The following is a 23,850-nucleotide window of genomic DNA, read 5'->3' as shown; positions in this document are numbered from 1 at the left end:
GAGTGTATGAAGTTTTGTAGCAAGTTACAGAATCACCCATATATTCTCGGTTATAGGCCCATAAAAATTGTAAACTTTTGAGATGAAGCCCAACGAGTTACACATTGAGAACTCCAGCGTAACAGATAAAAAAGTCAACGCAACGACTTTCAATATCACACTTCAGTAGATTAGTTGATCTTTGATCGGCTTCTGCTTCCATGTTTTTTCGTTTCTCAGAGAGACAAAAGAAAATGATGAGAATGGCCATAATTCCCACCAACGAAGACTACGACAGAGAAAAAGAGATTAAACAATTTGACGAATCAAAAACTGGAGTCAAAGGCCTCGTTGACTCCGGACTCACCTCCATTCCTCGCTTCTTCATACAACCAGCGGAAACCCTATCCGACCTCAAGCCCCCCGTACCCATCTTATCTTCTACCCGACCAGAATCCAACCACCCAATCCCAATCATCGACCTCTCCGGAAGCAATAACTACGACCGCCGGTCCACCATCGTCGACCAAATCAGACGCGCCGCACGTGAATTCGGGTTCTTCCAGATCACCAACCACGGAATCCCATTGGAGACTCTGGACCGTACGATCGCCGCCATCAAAGGATTTCACGAGCAACCGACGGAGACGAAAGTGCGGTTCTACCGTAGAGAGATGGGCATTGATGTATCGTACATCTCCAACGTTGACCTGCACCGTTCCAAGGCGGCGAGCTGGAGGGACACGCTTACGGTGATACTGGGGCCCAAAGTACTGGAGCCGGAAAAGCTGCCGGAGATTTGCAGGGACGAGGTGGTGAGTTGGGATAGGGAAGTGGTGAAGGTGGGAGAGTTGCTGATGGGTTTATTGAGCGAAGGGCTGGGATTGAGTACAGGAAGATTGAAGGAGATGACGTGCTTGGAAGGAAGGGTGATGGTGGGTCAATATTATCCCCACTGCCCTCAGCCTGATCTGACGGTCGGGCTTACTTCTCATACTGATCCCGCAATTCTGACGGTTCTGATGCAAGATCAAACAGGTGGGTTGCAAATTAAGTCTGGTGGAGCTTGGATCGATGTAGAACCAGTCCCCGGAGCTCTTGTTATTAATGTTGGAGATTTCCTTCAGGTATGTATATGGCTTGTTCGTCTAAAATATTAACTTAAGTGGGTAAGATGATCCATAAATTGAATATCATGTCCATAAAATGGTAATGCTATAATAAAAATGAGTAACATTCCAATAAAAAAATAATGATAATATTGTTCATAAATTAAATAATATTTTTATATATAAATTGTAATTTTCTTTTTCTTTTTTTTTTTCATTTTACTACATTTAAGTATATTTTAATTAAAATATTTAATTTTATTATTTTTATTTCAAAAATAAATATTTTAATGATAATTTTTTAAATTGTTATGTAATATGCAAATGTTTCGCTAGTGCTCATGAATAATTTTTTTAAAATTTTATGAAGATATATACATATATGCATATATATATATATATATATATATATAGGATTCTACAGTTAGGACATCCTAATCGAATAAATGTGATTATCTAGAACGAAAATGTGATTTTTTATAAGGAGGTTTTTTTGGCTATTGGATTAAATGAATGATCTAGATTAATTTTCACCAAATCAATCTTCTACATGCTATTGGGACGCTGCTTGGTCGTTGGATTAAATGAACTACCAACACCATTCACACCACCATTACCAACACCACCAGCATTGATGTCAGATCTAAAAGAAGGAGAAGAAGAGGAAAAAGAAAACCCATGAATGGGAAGAGAGAAAGATGATGGAACAAGTTTCCCAAGCTTTTCTTGAAGGTAGAAAGCAGAGATCCCACTTGGAATGTTTTTATATGGATGATCCCATCTTTAATTCCTTCCATCATCATCTGGGTTATACACAAAAGTACCATTCAAAAAGGCAACGCTTTTGTGAAAAAGCATCAGTTTTTGAAAAAGCATTTTCAAATAGTGAAAAACCGACGTTTTTTTACAAAAACATCTACTATTGTACAAGTTTTTAGCAACATTTCTGTAAAAAGCATTGGTTTTCTCATTTTGGCAACGCTTTGCCCTTTTCTTTTTTTTCTTTTTTTGGGAAATTTGGATGGGTGCTTTTTTCCCTTATCGAACCCACCAAGAATTCCATAACAATGTTGGAATCCGGTGGCAATGACGCTTCTTCATTGGCTAGAACCTTCAACAATTCGAAGCCAAAGATAGGTGTACCGTGTAACTCCTCCTTCAGCTGCCGTCCAGCTTGGAGCATGAGTCTTCTATGGAAGTGTTGCCGGAATCTCCACCACACATCTGCAGCAGTTGTTCCAATCTTCTAAGCTCTGCATCATGCTCTCCTCAATCACAGAGATTTGTCTTCTCTCAACTATCCCTTGAGTTCTCCGTTTCAAGAAACCAAGTCAGATTACACTCACAACAGCCAAGAAGAAAAAGAAGAGGGAAAAAGAGAGAGAAAGAGAGAGGAGAGAGAAAGAGAGAGGAATGAGTCCCAGTAGCATGTGGAAGACTGAATGGGTGAAAATTAATCTGGACCATTTATTTAATCCAATGGCCAAAAACTTCCTCATAGAAAATTAGGTTTTTGACCATGATAGTATTTGGTCAAGGCGTCCTAACCTAAAAACCTTATATATGTGTGTGTGTGAATGTACTTGAACCTTTGTCAAAAGAAAATTGTCCAGAATGAGTGCAGGTTTAAACTTTTGGTCTTGAAAATCTTAAAAAAAAAAAAAAAAAAAAAGAAAGAAAAAAAGAAAAAAAAGAAAAATGAAAAAAAGAGGCAAGAAGTTGTAATAAGTCCTTTTATGTCGTCCAGATTATATCAAATGATGAATACAAAAGTGTGGAGCACAGAGTTTTGGCGAACTCGTCCCGTGAACCCCGAGTTTCTGTGGTCGTGTTCTTTAATGTGAGCAAGAGAGAGGAGCTACTAGGTCCTTTGCCGGAGTTGGTATCACCGGAGAAACCGACACTTTTCCGACAGTTCACGTTATCAGAGTTCATGGGAAGATACTTCTCGAAGGAGTTAAATGGTAAAACCATAAATTACTATAGGCTGTGTGACACACCCGTGGAGGGAAATTGTGGAGATGAATAACGTTAAAATTGTAATAAAAATTAAGTACTTTAATTGTGAAATAAGGGTTGTTGTATATATTTTAGTGTTAACGTTGCAACTTTGTAATCATATGCTTCATCTAGTGGCTTGCAGACTACCAAACCATCCATTTTGTTTATTGTTTTTCTCGTCTTCTGTCACATATTTTATCGTGTTTTATTTTATTTTATTTTATTTTTTACTTTTATTGTGCTTGACGCCAAAAGCTTAGGTAGTGCTTCTTAATTTGTCCCCAGCCCATCTTTTACTCCAATTTTCTAAATACACAATTTTTTTTAGGAAACAAGAAAATATTATCTTTAAATCAAATTAGCGGTCAGTCGGTCACCTTTTTTTTTTTTTTATTTGCAGACTTTTTCATTAATTTCCTTCTCTACCTAACAATTAGATCCATTTTTTGATTAATTTATAATCATTGATAATTACTATCTTGAAAAAGAAAAAAGAAGGTTATTTTATTGCAATAGTTGTATACTCATTCAACTGTAGTTAATTCTCAAGGAGTAAAGTTACATTTCAATATTTTCAATGCATTACGTCCAAAAGAAATATAAAAAGACTATTTATTATTACCCATAATCACATAAATTTATATATATATATATATATATCCACAAGACAAGTTTACTATTAAAAGAAATATATCCATATGACAATTTAATCGGCTGTCTTTACAAGTTATTTTTTCAAATTAGTTTTTTAGTTTTAAAAAAATAAAAACAAAAATATATATAGCCAATTTATCACTGCAATTGTCATGTTGGTATTAAATTCCATTAATGATGATTATAAATGGTGATAAAAAGTAAAACTTAAAAATTTTCAATGTGTTATGTTTCATTGTTACATTGCATATGTACGTTCTTCTTAACAAGCCAGGTTAATTTTACATGCATTATTCTATTTTTTTACGAATGTAGTCATACTTGCATAGGCTTGATGACTAACTATATATATTCAATTATGTTATAGACATAGTCATCAAAGAAAAATTGTAACTCCGTTACCGCTCTCCACAAGTCATTTTATTCCAATAAATAATCAAACATCAAAGAAGTCTTCATAAAAATTTTTTAAAAAAAAAAAAACACAATTATTTTGATTTTCTAGAGTTATAAATTGAAATAATATATATATATATATATATACATATTTATATATCCTTAATCATATTATGATTTAATTTTGCTAGTGGACTATCCTTTGTTGACAAAGGTTATTTAATCAAAGTGGAATTGTTACGAATGAGAGATATTTATTTGATGCGTTTGATATTGCTCTTTTTTTTTTTTTTTTTTTTTGGGGTATAAAACTTATATTCTTTTTTTTTTTTTCAGAAAATAAAATTATTTTTTAAAAAAATTAAGGAAAGGAGATTTTATCATCAAATCTTAAATCTAAAATTTGAATGTCTTCATCATTGCTACTTATATTCTATGGTGCTTTACTACTGAGGATGGTAGCTTAGCGGAAGAAAGCTATTCAGCTTTTATATTTGCAGGTTTAGAAGTTGATGTTCGAGTTTTGGCAAATCCCGTTATTCTCTAAGATGGTTCCATGCCGCAATATTGCCTAGCGCAGGATTACGGCCTGATGCCTATAATACTACCAGGAGATATTTTTTTTGTTTAAGCAAAAATAAAAAATAAAAATTCTATGGTTCTTTTTATTTTTTTTTTATTTTTTTATATAGCATTGACAAATAAATAAATAGATTAATTAATTAAAAAACAAAAACAAAAGACTTTACAAAGAAGCAATTTCTTTTTTTTCTTTTTTTTTAATTTACAAAGAAGCTAGTTGATTGTTTGGCTACCAACCATAAAATGATGTGACATACGTGCATAAGGAAAAAGCCCCACATGCGGGTAAGATGTGGAAAATATGGTGCTTTTTTTCATATAGCATTTACAAATAAATAACAAAAAATTAAAAAACAAAAACAAAAGACTTTACAAAGAAGCAATTTTTTTTTTTCTTTAAATTACAAAGAAGCTAGTTGATTGTTTGGCTACCAACCATAAATTGGTGTGACATACGTGCATAAGGAAAAATGCCTCACATGCGGGTAAGATGTGGAAAATGTGTCAACCAGGGGCTTGCACGGTTCAAGTTGGATTCCGTAAGAAAAGCGTCAAAATCCATATAATAGCCAACGTTTTTGTTGAAAAGCATTGGCTTTTCTCCTTTTTGGCCACTCCCTTTTCAAAAACAACGTCACATTTTCTTTTTTGTTTTTGGTAATTTTGAATGGTATTTTTAATTTTTTTAAATTTGGATTGTTCAATAAAGTTCCATGCAAAATAATTAATAGAAAATAAAATTAAAATAAATATTTTCATAACAAAATAATATTTTAAATAAGTTAAACATTAACTTATGTAATATTTTTACAATTTTATTTATTATTTTATATAGTTATGTATGAACAAAAGCAATTAAAAGATATAGAATTATATTACAATTTGTCATGTAAATAAAGTAGAAGATAAAATATTCACATATGAGCTAATTTACAAAACATTTGAGACTGCCCCTTAGTAACATATATTAATATATTCGTCAAAGTTAAAGAGTCATGTTAATTAGTTTTTCAATGGAAGAAACTCAAATATTTTGTGAGCAAAATATTTTTTTGTTTACTCGGTTAACACCATTTTTTATTTAAGGTGTTGACCGACCTAACCATAAAATCTCTCTCTCTCTATATATATATATATATATATTTTTATAATATTTTAAGTAGTGTGTTCGGTTCGGGCTATTTACCCTTTTGTCAAAACTAAAATCGAAAACCGAACTAAACTATTGCTTTCTTTGCCTTAAACGAACCGAACTGACCAAACGAATTCACCCAATCTGATCCAAAAGCGATCCGTTTGATAGGATTGACTAGTTCGGTTCAGTTTTAACAGTTATTTGCCCACCCCTAGACTTTCAACGAAGCTAAAAGGCAAGTCTAGGTGTCGAAAGGCATATGTCTTTTAGAAATATATATATATATATATGATATGTATATATTATATGTATATATATTAAGGTTAAACTTTTTTTTTAAAATTTTATTCCTTAAAAAAATAAGAGGAGTTAGGAAATAAATTAATAAGAAATTTGAAATCACACATTTAGCAACATTAAAAGCCTTAGTACTCAAGTTAGAATAAAGAAGCCCAACGAAAATAATTTTGTATCCAATAATATAGAAAATGAGTTAGATAAAGAAAAGGAGATTGAATTGAAGTCTTATAAAGAATTTGATAAGGATTATATTATAATGATATTTAAATTATCTAATTATAGAAATTATTAAGCATTTGAGATAGATTTTTTTATTAAAAATTTGAAAAGTCTGAAGTTGTCATAAATTCATTATAAGTTAGCTGTTTGCTAATTTGTAACCAATTGGATGCAATAAGGGTGATATATACTTGCATAGATTTTAACTTTCAAGGTTCGTATCATTTTATATATTTAATGGTGTAAAAATAATTAAAATAATAATAAAAACAAGAAAACTCCTTTTTATGCATTTAGTTGTAAAGTTTGAGATTTGATCTTACTGTCTTGTTACATCTTGCACATTTTAGATCTCTATACATACTAATAATATAGTTACATACTTCAATTTTATAATTAATACATACAATAACGCAATAGTATTTTTGCTAAGCTAACATGAATTATTCTTTATATGTAAATTGTCATTTATGGTTTACAAAAATAATAATAATAATAATAATAATAATAATAATCAATGATAGAGCTATCAAAATATTAACTAAATTTATTTATTATATAATAGCTTGACAATATTTAATTGATATTTTTTTTTGTATTCACTTATGCAGTTAGAGTTTGTTTATCCATATTTACATCACATAAATATGTTAATTAATAGTATCTTAATGACAGAAATTTTATTTCAAACATTATTCTAAAAAACTTGCCCAGGGCTCGTCTTAAGACAAGATATACAAAAAATGTCTCAGAGCTTAAAATTTAGGACATTACTCTTATGAAGTATAAACTTCATGAGATGGGACACATGCCTCAGTACAAAAATGTGTTTTTTTCTTGCGTCCCATAGTTAGGCATACGCCTCATATATATAATTTAATCTAATCTTATTATTTTTTATTTTATAAAAAAATTATCTTACTTTCATAAATTGTTATTTACAAATTAAAAGTATATGTTTGTTTGTATATTTATTTATAAATTATTAATTTTAAATTTATGTAAATTTTAGTTGATTTATTTTACAGAATTATTTATATTTTTATCGTTTAATTTCATATTAATGTAAATATATATATATATATATTTTTTTTTTTTAATTTAATTTTCAAAAAACTTACGCCTCAACCTTGTAGGACTTATACCTCACCTCATCTTGCACTTTCACCTTTTAAAAACATTGATTTCAAATTTCCATGAGCTAAAATAGTTGCATTTGTCGTTTAAAAAAAAAAAAACAAAAAAAGCAAAATCATATCAACTAACAATATAACCAAGAGAAATATTGATTAGAGTAAATTTTTCAATAATCGAAAAATTTATATATTGGATAAGACCAAAGACGAGTGTATAAAGTTTTGTAGCAAGTTATTCAAAAAAAAAAAAAAAAAAAGTTTTGTAGCAAGTTGGAGGATCTCCCATGCATAATCGGTTATAGGCCCAAAAAATTTGCAAACTTTGAGATGAAGTCCAGCGTGTTACAAGTTGAAAACTCCGTCTCAACGGAAAAAAGTCAACACAACGACTTTCAATATCACACTTCAGTAGAGTTGGTTGATCGGCTTCTGCGTCCATTTCTTTGGTTTCTACGAGGTACCGGTACATAGCCACGGAAAATGAAAAAGACAAAACAAGAATATTGAAAGCGAAAAATGACGAGAACGGCCATAATAATAGCCAGCAACGAAGACTACGACATACCCATCAAGCAACAACTCCACCCGCCGGTTCACCATCTTTGACCAAAGCAGCCTGGCAGCTTGGGAATCAGGCTTCTTCCAGATCATCAACCAGCGCATCCATCGGAGACTCTCGACCGTACGATCATCCTGATCAGAGCCTCTCATGATCAACCGATGGAGACCAAGGCACGGTTCTACTGCAGAGAGATAGGCTACGGCGTATAGTACAATTCCAACGTCCACCTACTCCAGCAGGCAAAGTGGAGACTCGAACAAAATGTTAATATTAGCTCGTTAATTGACGTGACATTTTGACACGTTGTATTAAATATAAAATTGACATGCAGTTTTTTTTTTTCTTTTTTTTTTTTTTGTTTTTTTGGCCTTTTTGACATTCAAAAAAAGGAACGAAAATGGCTAAGTACTACTAATAAATATTTTCTGTTAAATAAATTAATAATTGTGGACTAAGCTTAATCAATTACTCATTTACAATGCCTATTTATATCATTAATGGGATTGATTTATTTTATTATTTTGTAGTAGAGTCCTTGGTCACACACTCTCTATAAGATTCCAGTTAGCTCATTGGACTGGAAGACCAACTCTCTTATAAGCCTATTGACTTACCCATATTTTTCTACTATTATTATATTATCAAATTATTAGTATTTTGTGTGTGTTAAAATTAATAGGTAAGTGTGACTTGCAGAGACCATAAAAGGTCTAGGGCAACCAAACATATATATGTCATACGGTATTTTGATATTAGGGTTTTTAGAGATCTGAGAGTGGTTTGAGAGTAGTGTGTCCATAGGCACTACTTTACATTGTTTCTATTTTGCAGGATTAAAGATTTAATTTATCAATGGCTGCGTTTGGAGGTTAGTAATTTATAATTTATGAAATTTATTATGTATATTTAGATCCATAAAATTTCTAACAATTGGTATCAGAGCAGTGGTTAATATGCATAATAAATTTCCTTGTAATTTATCGCAGTTCGCATGTGAATATTGATCTGTGTTTCAGCCATTCATGATTGATTATCAATGTGTTCTAGATATATATGTACGTTGCTTTACATTAATGTTTCTTTTCTTGATTTGTATACATATGTAAATTTTGAGATTCAAGATTATGTATTCTATTAAACATATTTACATATATATATATATATATATATACTCATGGTCGATTATTGTTTGTTCTAAAAAAAATAAAAAATAAAAAAATAAAAAAATAAAAAATAAATAAAAAAATAAAAAAACCTGGGTTTTCGGCGACCGAATTTCACATGCTTGGGTGTTATAATTTTCTGGGTTTTGGACCAAATTGATTTGGGGAAAAAGTTTCCCAAGAAGACACAAAACAAACGGCACCAATTTTGCCCAAAATTTTCTGGAATTTCTTATGTTTCCATGGGTGTTTGTTTGAGTTTTGGCCGAAACAATTCTTGTGTTGGGTGTTTATTTTTCTGCGTTTTTGAACCAAATTGATATGGGGCAAAACTTTCTCAAGAGGAGAGGAATCAAAAGGCATCTATTTTGCTCAAAATTTTCTGGAATTTCTTGTGATTACATGGTTGTTTATTTTTGAGTTTTGGCCGATTATAATCTTAAGGTTTGGGTGTTTGTTTTAAGCTCTCCTTTAGTCAAATTGATACTTTAAAATTGTTGCCCATACCGAAAGGAGAAGAATGGCGCCGGTATTATATAAAACGGTGGCCGGAATTGTATTTTACAGGCGGGTTTGTCAACCGGGTCATGTGACCCGTTAACCAGGAAACCGGGTCGTCCTTGACCCGGCTAAAGGAGGAAGAAGGCTGACGTCAGCAGCCATCTCTCTGATGTCAGCAACCCGAAATTAAAAAAAAAAAATTATTTGTTTTGTTTTGTTTATTTATTTGTTGATGATTTATTTATTTATCTATTGTTTATTGTTAATAATTTAAAAAAAAAGGGGGGGGGGAATTCTTGTTATTTATTTATTTATTTGTTTATTGGTAATTAGTTCAGTTATTTATTTGTTTAATTATCACATTCCAATTTTATTAAATTAAATTAAATATTTGTGATTGGAAAATTGAATTATGTGAGCTTACCCAAAGAGGCTTTGTGCCTAATTGGTATAGTAGTGTGGGATTTTAGGTACTCACCTGTCGTGAGATTTATTTTGTCTGCATTATGTGTACCAATGTAATATGTGTTGGCATAGTGGATGGGTTATCTTTTATTTACCTATATCATGAAATTGCCAATATGTTATTTTTCTCCCACTTATTAACCAGGGTCTATACGGGTAACTAGGCTACCTTGTCGGTAGTTTTAGTTGCTTTGTATGACGCCTGGAATGACAGTGGAAGTTAATTAAATGCCATGTATTGCAGGTTCTAAGTTGCCCTGTCGGTGATTCAGTTCAATACATTTGATTGTGGTTATTTGGTTGACTGTTCCTGGCCCGCGTAAGGGTATCTTTAGTGCTACAAAAACCCTAAGCGATATTTATGTTTGTGTTTTTGTGTTGAGGGGTTGGAAAATAGTAATTGAATTGTTTTAAATTTTTGAATGTCTTGTTGTTTACTATTTTTGGAGCTAGTAGCACCCCAAACCTTCTGCCCATGACTGCCATGATGAAATTGGATGGGACAAATTATCAGAAATGGAAGAAAACCTTAGTTATGAATTTGACATTTATAAAATTGGATTTGCCTTTGGAGATAGATTCACCTAAGATACCAACTAATGATAGTAGTGCAGTAATTGGTTCCATAGTGCCGAGCCGAAGGGCAGCACTTCTGTACGTGATCGTAGTATGTCATTGGTCTACGATGTGGTACTCAAGTATGACCCGGGGAGATACATGCTAACTATGGGTAGGAAGCAGGAACCATTATGTAAATAATTTCGGGGGGTTACAGATCTCTTATACTACCATCGATCGACAGAGCGGAACGACTAGAAAAAAAAAGAAGTGAAGTTAGAAAGCCGTATGATAGGTGGTAACTATCTTGTACGGTTGGGGGGGTAATCGGCGTACTCCGATCAGTGGGGGGGAATCTTTGGCTCTATCGAACATACAGGGAATTGGAGGTAGCATTCCTAGGTGTAACACATCGTCCCAAATCACATCGGAATTCGTGCACGTTGACGGAGGTTGACCGTTGACCGTTGACTTTGACGTTTGACCAAAAGGGGTCAAAAGTTGACTTTTTGTTCCGGTTGGAATCCTAGGTTGACTGAGGTACCGTTACGAAGTACACATTGGCACGAGTTCGTAGACTAATAGCATATTGAAAACGGAGCTACGGTTTGAAAGTTATGAGCAAAACAAGTTGAGGTCCAAACTGTCCAAGGGGTGCCAGAGTTGACTTTTTATTCATGCGAAGTTGAGCTTTGACTCATGCATGGTTGTGAAGTACTAGTCGATACGAGTTCGTAGACTAGCAGCACGTCCGATTTGGACATGTGGTTTGAAAGTTATGGACCTGTAGAGTTTTTCAAATACTGTATTATTTTAATATTATTTTTAAAACGTATAACGATGTGCCACGTGTGACTTAATAAATGTGACCATGTGTCACTATGTTGAGATGCCACATGTCAACCATGTTTAATATCAAATTATTTTATTATTGTTGTTTTATGTAATAATATTATTTTTAATATTGTTTAATTAATTTTAAATTATTTCTTTTTATTTCTTTTTCTTTTTTCTTTTTTTCTTTTCCCCACGTGAGAAAACACCTTCTTCTCTTTTCTTTTCCTTTTCTTCCCTTCTCCTTCTTCCCCGAGCCCGTTAAAAAACCAGCAAGGAATTCTCTCTCTCTCTCTCTCCTTTGACTCTCTCCCCCTCTCTCTTTGACCAACCGGTTGGCCGGATTTCAGTCGCCGGATGGCCACACGGGCCGACCACCGGTGAATCCCAGCTCCCCGCGACCTCAACCTCCAATTTTCCCGGCCAGTCGCCGCCGGACGCACCCAGATAGGGCCGGTGAAGTCGGCGGCGGCGGGTTAAGTTTTTCCGGCGATTCTCGCCGTTTCCGACCAACCCAGCCTGAACCATACCTCTATCCCACCATTTTTGACCCATCTGAGTCCATTTCTGGGGTTAGATTGCCCAAAATCTCCACCGTTTGAAAGATCCCTCAAGTTTAAATTCGGCCGAAACTTTCCGGCCAAATTCTGGCCACCTCATGCGGAATTGGGGTCGATGGAGACCGGTAATGCGATCCTCATTCCACGAGCTTTGATTCGGTATATTATTCGACCATTTTGGTTAACGTTTGTGTTTAACCCCCCGGATACCGGGTATTATTTATCCGAATAAAATATTAATTTATTGACTGTGTGTGAATTGTGTTCTAGGAGCACGGGTGAGTCATGGAATTGATCCCATGGTGGATCTTGGATTAATTGCGTGCTCCAGGTGAGTGATCCACCTTTGAAAATATTTTTGGGGTAATTAATTATATTTATGTCGTGTTAATTTGATATCTGCAGTTATGCTTATGTGGTGTACTTTAAATATAATCAGGAAAAATATTATTTTATATATATTTACCCATTGGTGCTAAATGGAATTTTGGGGTCATTAAGAAATTGCTGATTATTATTTTATTGTGATTAAATGGTATTTATTACACATGAGCAAGTATTTTCAGTAATTAATTGTGTCTAGATTTTATATTATTTTTGGGCATAATTGGTTTGAATATTTTATGAAATTATTTGTTTAAATTGGTGGTTTAATTTTCATAATTATGCCCGTGGTAATTATTTGTTGAACCGTGTGTTGCGAGAAAAATTGTTTTATTATTCTCGATGTTTTCGTACCGGATTTATTAAAGAAAATTATGTGGGATGGTAAATGTGAAAATTGGTATATTTTCCACGGTAATTTTAGAAAATGGTACGGTTGATTTAATAATTATTTTAGACGCACTCATACAGTATTGGTGTTCTAGTATATATATGTGATTAGCGCGCAAGTATTATGTCTCCCGTGAGTTGCCATTGGACCGTGGACAGGCAAATCTTATATATTGCGCATCAGCCGCCCCCCTCCTTGGCCGGGATGACGGTTTCAGCAGCGGTACTGTCGGGACGCCGAAGTGCTAAGTTTCTCTATTTAATCTCCCTGCCAGTCGGTGCTCGGGACGCTGGGTATCGGAGGGCATAACTGGTATATGGTGTGGTGCGTCAAGTACAAATTTTTCGGATAGAAATTTCAAACCCCAAAGAGTACAAAAAATTATTTATTATAATTTATTATATTTTATTTATATTTGGGGTATTTATTTATTTGTTGTTTATTAAATTATTTGATCCCTTGGTTTTCGGGAAATACAAGTATCGGGTTTTGTGAAAATATTTTAAAAGGGTAACATTTCCAATGGAGTGAATAGTGAGGGTTTTGAGAGAAAATATTACTTCAATTGTTTATTATTTATTTATTTATTTATTTGTTGGTATTAATTAAATTCTTTTCTTTGTTATATTATAAATATTAAAGGTGTTCAGTAGATAGGGTCACTCACTGAGATGATTAGCATCTCATATTTTTAAATTCCATTCCCCTAGGTCCAGGTTGGAGACATTGATTGTCCGGGGCTAGCCCAACGTCTCAGTTTTTCGTTGCCGAAAGTCCAAGAAGTATTTCTTCCCTTTTTCCTCTTCATCTTGTATTGCTTCCTTATCTGTCATTTTATTAATTCCACATTTATTTGTATAATGCTCTGTATACTGTATTGGACGCATTTTATTTATGCACTGGGTTGCTGTTATTCTTTGGAGTGCTGTAAATTTGTGGAATCAATTTATAGTATTGTGGGAGGAATAAGGGGATGCTTTTAGAAGTGTGTTTTCAGTGCAGGTAATTTTTGGTTAGTCCTACCCTTAGGGGAGGTGCTGCCGGATTTTCCGTTGGAAGGTTCGGTGGTATTTCCCTGGGATCAGGGCTTGTCTAGGGTTCCGGGGAGGAATCTTGGATGGGTCCTGACATTAGGAAACTTTATGAGGATTGGAAGCATTCTAATAAATGCTGCATGATGATGATGGAGAATTACATGAATGAAGTTATATATACTAATATTCCTAAGGTTGATATAGCAAAGGAACTTCTTGAGGAGACAGGAAAGAAATTTATCAAGTTTGATATGAATGAGAAGCATTATTATTTAGACCTTTTGAATAATACTAAGTATGATGATGCTTATCAGATAGGAGAAAGGAAAGAGTACTTCAATGGAAGGTGTGGCTATTGTAATAAAGTTGGACACAAGATGATAAAGTTGTTGGTTTGAGAACTTTATGTGGCAATTTATACAGACTTGAGTTATTTAATAATGATCTCAATTCTTCTATTAATTCTGTTGTTGCCCCTGTTATTGCTTCTAAACTTCCAAGAGTTAATGATAATTCGTCAATGTTGTGGCATAAGCGTTTGGTACATATTTTTAGGCACAGGATGGAATACTTACTAATCTTGATTTCTCCGATCTGTCGACTTGTGTAAAATGTATGAAAGAGAAGCTAACTTTCAAGATTAGAAAGGATAAGATAGTAAGGTGTGAAAATGTTTTAGAATTAATCCATACTGATGTATGTGGACCTTTCACTCCAACTGCTTTGGGTGGTTATAGTTATTTTATTACCTTCATTGATGTTTTTCCTCGTTATGGACATGTTAAGCTTATTTGTGAGAAGTCGGATTCTTTAGTTGCTTTTAAGGAGTTTAAATTAAAGATGGAGCTTCAGAAGAATAAGAAAATAAAAGCTGTGAGGTCTGATAGAGGTGGTGAATTTTTATGGCAGATATGATGAGACTGGGCGGAACCCAGGGCCATTCGTAATTTATTTACACGAGTGTGGCATTGATGCGCAATATACAATGCTTGGTACACCTCAGCAGAATAGCATAGCTGAGAGGAGAAATCACACTTTGTTGGATATGGTGCGGTCTATGTTGGCAAATTCTAGGTTGCCAGATTATTTGTGGGGAGAGGCTTTAAGGACGGTGGCTTATATTTTGAATCAAGTTCCAAGTAAGTCCGTTCCTAAGACACCTTTTGAGTTGTGGTCAGGAAGAAAGCCTAATTTGCACCATTTTTGAATATGCGGTTGCAAAGCTGAAGTAAGGATTTATAATCCCCAAGTTAAGAAGTTGGATCTTAAAACCATTAGTAGATATTTTGTTGGCTATTGTATAGGATCTAGGGGTTCAAGATTCTTTTGTCCTTCTCACACCACCAGGATCGTGGAATCAGAGAGGGCCATTTATTTTGAAGATGATTTTGGATTTGATGATAATAATAGAACAATGGTGCCTCAATTTAGAGAAGAAAGTGTTTTCATTCCCAGTATAGTTGTTCCTGATAGAGATATTATTAATCTAGTAGTTGATGAACCCGTAGTTGATCAGGATGAACCCATCATTGAAGAGCAGAATACCCCAGCTATTGTAGATGCTGATGTGCCTTTGAGAAGGTCACAAAGGACTAGGAGGTCAGCTATTCCTGATGACTATGAAGTTTACTTGCAGGAGCATGATTTTGACATGAGTGATGATTTAGATCCAGTCACTTATGAGGAAGCCATAAGCAGTTCGCACTCAAACTTTTTGGTTGGATTCAATGGAAGATGAAATGAGATCCATGGCATCAAATGATGTTTGGGATTTGGTTGAGTTACCAGAGAGTAGCAAGCCTATAGGGTGCAAATGGGTCTTTAAGACTAAAAGAGACTCTAATGGTCAAGTAGAGAGGTATAAGGCTAGACTTGTAGCTAAAGGGTTTAGCCAGAATGAAGGAATTGATTACATAGAGACATTCTCTCCTGTATCCACAAAGGATTCTTTTAGAATCATTATGGCAATTATGGCACATTATGATCTAGAGTTGCATCAGATGGATGTCAGAACTGCTTTTCTGAATGGTGATTTATTTGAAAATGTGTATATGGTTCAACCAGTTGGCTTCCAGCAAACAGGGAATGGTAATTGGGTTTGTAAGCTTAAGAAGTCAATTTATGATCTTAAACAGGCTTCGAGGCAATGGTATCTTAAGTTTGATGAGGTTGTCATCCAAAATGGCTTTAAAGAGAATGTTGTTAATAGATGCATATATATGAAGGTCAGTGGGAGCAGTTTTATATTTCTGGTGTTGTATGTTGATGACATACTTTTGGCTACTAATGACACTGACCTGTTGGCTGAAACAAAGCAGATGTTGTGCAACCATTTTGATATGAAAGATCTTGGAGAGGCTTCTTTTGTTTTGAGCATCAAGATTGTTCGAGATAGGACTAATTATGTGTTGCAATTGTCTCAAAAAGTCTATATTGATAGAATCCTTAAGAGATTTGATATGCATAATTGTTCTTCTGGAAGTGTACCGGTCACAAATGGTGAAATATTTTCTAAGGATCAATGTCCTAAGAATGATAAGAAGAGGATGGCGACGAGAAATGTTTGCTATTCTTCAGCAGTGGGTAGTTTGATGTATGCTCAAGTATGTACACGGCCTGATATAGCTTTTGCTGTGGGTGTGCTTGGTAGATTTATGAGCAATCCTAGTCCTATTCATTACCAAGCAGTTAAGAAGGTCTTTAGGTATCTTCAGAGTACTAAAGATCATATGTTGACATATCGACGTACCAACTCCCTAGATGTTGTTGGTTATAGTGATGCAGATTATAAAGGCTGTGTGGATGATAAGAAATCTACCACTGGGTATATATTTATCATGGCAGAAGGTGCTGTATCTTGGCGCAATGCCAAACAGTCATTGACAGCATCCTCGACTATGAAGGCAGAGTATGTGGCGTGTTATGAGGCTACTCGTCATGCAGTTTGGCTTCGGAATTTTATTCGTGACTTGGGAGTGGTTGACTCCATTGAGAGGCCTATTATGATATATTGTGACAATACTGCAGCAGTATTTTTCTCCAATAATTTAAAAGGTACCCTTGGTGTGAGGTACATTGATGTTAAATATTTTGTGGTTAAGGAGAAAGTTGAAGAAGGCCTCATTACTGTAGTTCACACGCCTACTTACAGCATGGTGGCAGATCCACTGACCAAGGCCTTACCTGTAGGCATATTTGAGGAGCATGTGTCCCGTATGGGATTGTTAGGCAGCTGAGATTGCTGTGGGTCAGTGGGAGTTTATTATATTTTCTGCAGTAATATCCATGTTAAGTATTATTTATTATTTTGATACATTGATGTATGTGGATCATTATTTATTTATGAGATGATTCATTACACATATTATTGCTCCTATATTTACAGGCCTATTGAGACTATTAGTCTATGTATATGTGTATGTTGATCCATAGGTGCCATGGTGAGTCTCTACTACCTAGTTTAGGTATATTGTTGTATCCTGTCGATACACAATGTGCTCGGATGAAATGGTATTGTGTGCTGGGGGGGATTGCACGTGGTTAAGTAAATCTCTAGTACCTAGACTGAGTTTATGGCATGCAAAGTGCTCAGTTGAAATGGTATCATATTTTGGGAGATTTACTGAGAGAATCTCTACTTCCTAGTATAGTATATTGTTATGCCCTGTCAGTATGCTATATATTTAGATGAAATGGCATTATGGTTTGGGAGATTCTGTAGTAAGTGAGTTTGGATTATATATATGATGATGATTATGCAGTCCAAGTGGGAGAATGTTAAATAAATTAATAATTGTGGACTTAGCATAATCAATTACTCACTTACAGGGCCTATTTATGCCATTAATGGGACTGACTTATTTTATCATTTTGTAGTAGGGCCCTTGGTCACACACTCTCTATAAAACTCCAGTTGGCCCATTGGACTGGAGGACCAACTCTCTTTATAAGCCCATTGACTTACCCCATATTTTTCTACTATTATTATATTATTAAATTATTAGTATTTTGTGTGTGTTAAAATTAATAGGTAAGTGTGACTTGCAGAGACTATAAAAGGTCTAGGGCAACCAAACAAATATATGCCATACGATATTTTGATATTAGGGTTTTTAGAGATCTAAAAGTGGTTTGAGAGTAGTGTGTCCATAGGCACTGCTTTACATTGTTTTCTATTTTGCAGGATTAAAGATTTAATTTATCAATGGCTGTGTTTGGAGTTAGTAATTTATGATTTATGAAATTTATTATGTATATTTAGATCCATATAATTTCTAGCATTTTCTTGTTCAAATTGTATCCAATGATCAGTACAAGTGTGAAGCAAAGAGTTTTGGCGAATTCATACCCCGAACCTCGAGCATCTATGGCTGTCTTCTTCAGCATGAGCAAGAGAGAAAAGCATATATATATATATATTATCAGAGTTCATGCAAAGACTCTTCTCAAAGGAGTTAGACGAAAAAACCATAAATTACTATAGAGTATGGACTGTGGATCTGTAGTGACATAAACAGTGGAGATGAGTAATGTTAAAATTGTAACATAAATAAGTAGTTTATTATTATTATTATTATTTTAGACAAATAGTAAGTAGTTTAATTGCTTGTGAAATAAATAAGTTGTATTGATTATTACTGCATCGATTTTATAATGTTTTTGGGCAAACATAACCCGATTATCTATTTTGTTTGTATTTTATAACTTTCTTTTTTCTTTTGCTATATATATTATCGTGCTTGACAAAAAGGTTTGGTACTACTTAATTAGTTTTTCCTGCAGAAAGCATCTTTTACTCCAATTTTCTAATTGCACAATTTTTTAAGGAACAAAGAAAAAATATATATATTATTAGATTAGAAATTATAATTAGAATCTCGATAGAAAAATAAAAGTTAATGGCACAGTTTTTATTATTTGTAAACCCTTCGTTTAGTTCCCTCTCTACCTATACCTGTCAAAAAGAAACAATTAGCTTTTAATTTATTTAATTTCTTTAACGAATGTCTAATCATTAAAAATTGCTAGTCAAAAGAAGAAAAAAAAAATATATATATATATATAACAGTCTGTCTATGGTGCGGACGGTCCTCATGCGGACCACAGTATTGGTGACGGTTTTTTATAGTATTGGTGACGATTTTCTAAGAAACCGTCGTTAATACTATGAAAAACCGTCACTAATACTACGGTCCTCATGCGGACCGTCCTCACCATAGAATTTCCATATATATATATATATATACTTGAGAGTTAACATCGGTTGAATGAATATACAAGTAAAAAACAATGGAAGTATGAATTCAATATATAACTCTAGAAAAAATTAAAACAAATTACGTTTCTCTAGGAAGAGCCCTCTAATGTTTGATTTACTATTGGAATGAAATGACTTGAGTGGTAATATAGTTACAATTTTTCTATGATGGACAATGATGTCATGTATGTATAATACATTGAAAAATCTTTGAGTTCTGAAATTTATGTGATCATCATCAATGGAACACATTAACAGCATAACATTTGACAATTAGCAGTATTCGATTTTGTTTTCACTTGTTTTCTATTTTATTTTGGACGAAATGCATGGAGAGTATTGAAATGTAACATTAACTACATTTAACCCCACCCCCCCCCCCCCCCCCCCCACCCCCAAAACAAAGCATAAGTCAATATTTAAACAATGATTTAGATTTGATCGAATATAGGATTAAAGGGTTGTTATTACTAATCATTGTCAATTAGATTGCTTTAATTGAATGCACCTCTTGGTATTATTTAAAAAACTACATATGGTTTTCATTCATCCACAAAGATTACTCTAGTTGGTAAGAAAATGTTTGCTTAAGATTTTTTGAAAACATCATCTTAAACCAAAAAAGGAAAAAAGATGTTATTCACTAAAGAGGGCTTAGTCATATCATAAAAGGATTATAACCATTTCAGAATAAACTTTAAATATTTTAAACACCATGGTGGTCTTTTGTTGAGCACATAGGGCTTGTTTGGTGCGTCGTTGTATTAGCATGTGTTATAACTAAGGATTGTATTAGCTAATCCATTAGCCTTTGTTTGGTTATGCAAATAGTAGGGATATAAAATAATATACCTCATTAATTTTATGTGCCACACACCGGATAACTAATACAACCTAAATATTTGGTATTATGTTATACAGTTCAAACTGAATGAAAAGCTCTCCACCCAACATCTCCAAGGTTGACTGTGATCTCAAGTAAGGCAACGGTGTCAATTATCATAGGCAGCAGTGACGACGACGATTACATAGGTACCAGAGCAGACTGAGTTTTTTTTTTTTTTTTTGCCACAACAAGGTATTGCTATTTTTTCTTTTTCTTTTTCAATGAATTTGTTGATGATGTTAGGAATGTTGCGATTTTAGACCTAGCAAGAACAATAGATTAAATAAATACAATATATATATATATATATATATAAGATCTCGATTGATGAAAATAGTAGTCTAGTTTTTGGATCTAAATTAATGGTGGCAATTAGGATCTTAGTAGTGATTTTTTTTTTTTTTTTTTTTTTGTAAATGTAGGCTTTTTTTACTTTGAATATATATATATTTTTTTGAGATCTCTTTCTTTCTTTGAATTTTTTTTTTTGGTAATATTATTTCTTTCTTCGAATATTAAACAAATTTTTTTAATTAAAATTTCATAAAAGCATCATGAACAATAACTAGAACTAGAAAATTATTAATAATAAAAAATTACATAAATTTAGATATTTTATTTTAATAAAAATAAAAAATATAATATAATACATTTACAGCATCAAACCAAATAATATTAATCCAATTTAATATGGTCTATTATAATACAGTATATTTCATAACAAAACAACATCGTATACCAAAGGGGAATTTGGCCCAATACCCTCATAGGACCGAGGTTAATGATTTTTGCCCCCTCACTTGATATCTTTTTTGTTCTACCCCTTCAATCTTTTATAATCCCAAAATACCCTTATGTTTTTTTTTTTATATGTTTTTTTCTTTCCTTTCTTCATCCGACTTTTCTCCTCCATCTCTTTATCCATAACCAGACCATTAGGAGCCCTCTCCAGACCATTAGGAGCCCTCTGTTTCCTTTTGCATCGGCCGGATTGTAAGTGTGGAGACTGTGCATTTTGAAGGAGATGGTGAAGAGGCGACTCAGAGAGAAACCTGCAGGGTTTTAGAGAGCCCTAGGAGCAGAAGTAGAAGCAACAGGTAGGCAACAGCGAAGTAGGAAAGCATGAGGCTCATTCGATCAATCACTGGTAATCTTCTCCTCTCCATTTTCAAATTCGTAAGCTTTTCCTCAGACATTTTCTTACTTGTTTCGCTAATAATGAAATAGTTTTTTTTTAAATAAATAATATATTTTAGATTGTTATTGGGACAGAGGAACTACGCAAGCAGTGTCTCTAATTTTGATTTTCTTTTAGCGGTTTTGGGATTCTTTTTTTTTTTGGGAGAAATTGTGAAAGTTGTGTTCTGTTTTTTTTTTTTTTTTCTTTTAATAACGGTGGTGGTAGGCATTTCTTGCTGAGAGATATGTATGATGATATGATGCTGGATGGAGTACAGCCAACTAGGGATACATTCCATTCTGTCATCGTTGGAACCATGAAAAGCTCTTGCTTGCAGGATGCTTTCTACTTTTCTGACCAAATGAAATCCATGGGTTTGGTCCCTGATGTATGTATTTGTATATATATGCTTCTTCTTCTTTTTTCGTTTTTGTTTTTTTTCACATGGATCTGCATTAATTTTTATCTGCTGAATATTAGATTCTTTCAAGATTGGAAATTTTGTATAAAGTTACTTTGTGTTTTTTTTTCTTTTTTTTTTTTTTTACCTAGCTATTACAATGTATTGCTTTATGTTATAGGTTACTTTATACAACAGTTTAGTTTCTTGATGTAGTGCAGATGAACTCTGTCACTGTTGACTCGAGGCCAAAGTGCTTGGTTGGCATTATTTTTTATGGTTACCCTTCTTATTCGAGAATGTATGCAGAAGAAACAAGTTACTACTTTTTTCTCTAGGTGATTGATGAAATAGATGGAGCTCTTGGTGATGGCAAAGGTGCTATGGAGGTTATTCTAAAGATGGTAATTGTGTGTTTTCCATTATTGAATGCTGCTTATTTATTAAATTTAATTGTCTGCACGCTTATTTGTGTTTTAATATAATTGTAGTTATAGTTATTTTATTACTATAATTGCTGTTGGTGATTAAATATAACTGCTTTCGTTGTTATCAGTTATTGTTGTCATGTATAATTCTTGTTTTCCTTAATGTTTAATGCAAACTGTCAGTTATTGCATTTACTTCATTATCAACATGAGAATCATAAGGGAAATTTACTGTTTAAACTCCATGGTTGCACATTATATACGTTAACAGAAACCTCCATTTCTACCGAGGGTAATATATTCAGCTATGGTGGTTTTTATTTCCCAGTGCTCATTATATTTTTCACTTTTATTTTATGTTGTTCATATATGTTTGTGCATATAAGAAGTCTGATACAGGGAAGGAAAATTTTCCAAATGAAGAAAATCATGAAAGTACATAGAAAGTTTATCATTCATATGGAGTTTCCTTTTCATGATTCCCTGGAAAATGGTACACCCGAAAGTTTATCATTCATATGGAGTTTCCTTTTCATGATTCTTTTCATGCAAACTAGATAGTATTTTTTGCTTATTGACAGCTACTTGCTTTCTGCAGGGTTCATATATTTGTTCAACCAACAGTTAATTGTGTTGTCAGCAGGTGATCCTTGACTACCATGGCTGATGTTTAATTGCTGTGACAATTTCAAGCCTTTCCATTTCTGATGGGGAACATTGGGTCAAGTCGGGATTGATACCAACAGAGGCTTTTGTAGGAGCTGTAATATTCTCTTATTTTTATTCATAAAACACTTGTACAATTTCCTCTTGCTAATTCAGATTTTGTTTTTAGTTTTTGTACTTGATTCTCGTGTCAATATGATGTGTAAGGATCTAATTTCATTATTAAATTCTCCATATTATTTGATATGTGGAGAAGCAATAAATAAGAAGGATGATAATTTAAATGGATGGTATCAATCACTTTTACATGAACGGCTCCATGGTAGTATGTCCAAATGAGACTTGTTAGGAGGGAATTAATTGTCTGGCTTTTGTAAACTATTTAAATACATGGATATGAAGGTGTAAAATAAAAATAACAGTTTTCCATTTCTCATTGACTGTCTCGAATACAGGTGATAATATTAAAACAATTTGTTTGACCATCTCTCATTTCTATCTACCCTCATTAACTTCTGTCCCTCTCTCTTACTGTCCCTGCTACCACATTAAATGTATATTGTGTCTTCCTCTCTCTTTCTCTTTTGTTGGTTAGGTACCTTTCAGCCTTCTTTCTTTGCATTGACGAACATTGCAGAAAATCCCAAAATCTCTTCAGTTCAGTTCACTCTCCCTGCATCATCTGAAAATCTTCATTGTATAGCCCATACACTTCAAAAGGATGTAATTAAATTGCACGTTTCTGCAGATCGGAGTTAATGATTACCTGGTATGTGGATATATATACATATATATATACATAATTTGGCTTTATGCTACTTCTTTACATAATTTTTTTTATCATTTATAATAATTTTTTTCCATCTTAATGTTTTGAAATCATGAACTCCTAATAGTAAACATAAATGGCTTAATAACTAAGCCAAAAAATAAATACAATATACTTCATATTAATTTTGTTAATTGATTTTACGAAAAAAATTTCCTAAAATATACTTTACGTATAGGTGATAGATAAAGTCAAAATCAAATAATGACTTAGCCTTAGCACAATACTAGTAGTGAGGAAA

At 33.3% G+C, this 23,850-nt stretch overlaps 1 protein-coding gene across 2 annotated transcripts; it reads left to right on the top strand.

The window, feature by feature from the left end:
• The first annotated feature begins 72 nt into the window (after positions 1-72).
• LOC125418408 (1-aminocyclopropane-1-carboxylate oxidase homolog 4-like) lies at positions 73-22,882 on the top strand. 2 transcript variants are annotated; one of them, XR_009635079.1, is made up of 5 exons: positions 73-1,106; positions 20,142-20,252; positions 21,038-21,253; positions 21,512-22,090; positions 22,713-22,882. XR_009635079.1 is itself a non-coding variant. In XM_060813315.1 (2 exons), exons 1-2 carry the CDS (start codon positions 201-203, stop codon positions 3,115-3,117), a joined length of 1,188 nt encoding a protein of 395 aa, XP_060669298.1. In that variant the 5' UTR covers positions 74-200; the 3' UTR covers positions 3,118-3,279. The 2 variants fall into 2 exon arrangements, 1 of the variants encoding a protein (XP_060669298.1); XM_060813315.1 differs by lacking the exons at positions 20,142-20,252; positions 21,038-21,253; positions 21,512-22,090; positions 22,713-22,882 and adding an exon at positions 2,836-3,279 and having other exon boundaries at positions 74-1,106.
• Positions 22,883-23,850: the final 968 nt, after the last annotated feature.

The sequence above is a fragment of the Ziziphus jujuba genome, chromosome 12, assembly GCF_031755915.1.
Source record: "Ziziphus jujuba cultivar Dongzao chromosome 12, ASM3175591v1".
Lineage (NCBI taxonomy): Eukaryota > Viridiplantae > Streptophyta > Magnoliopsida > Rosales > Rhamnaceae > Ziziphus > Ziziphus jujuba.
The sequence above is the reverse complement of the archived record's forward strand: the minus strand, read 5'-3'. Positions and strand labels throughout refer to the sequence as shown.

Coding starts and splice junctions, on each gene's coding strand:
- LOC125418408 (XM_060813315.1), top strand. CDS start 201: ATGTTTTTTCGTTTCTCAGAGAGACAAAAGAAAATGATGAGAATGGCC. Junction 1,107..2,835: donor ATGTTGGAGATTTCCTTCAG/GTATGTATATGG, acceptor TATGTCGTCCAG/ATTATATCAAATGATGAATA.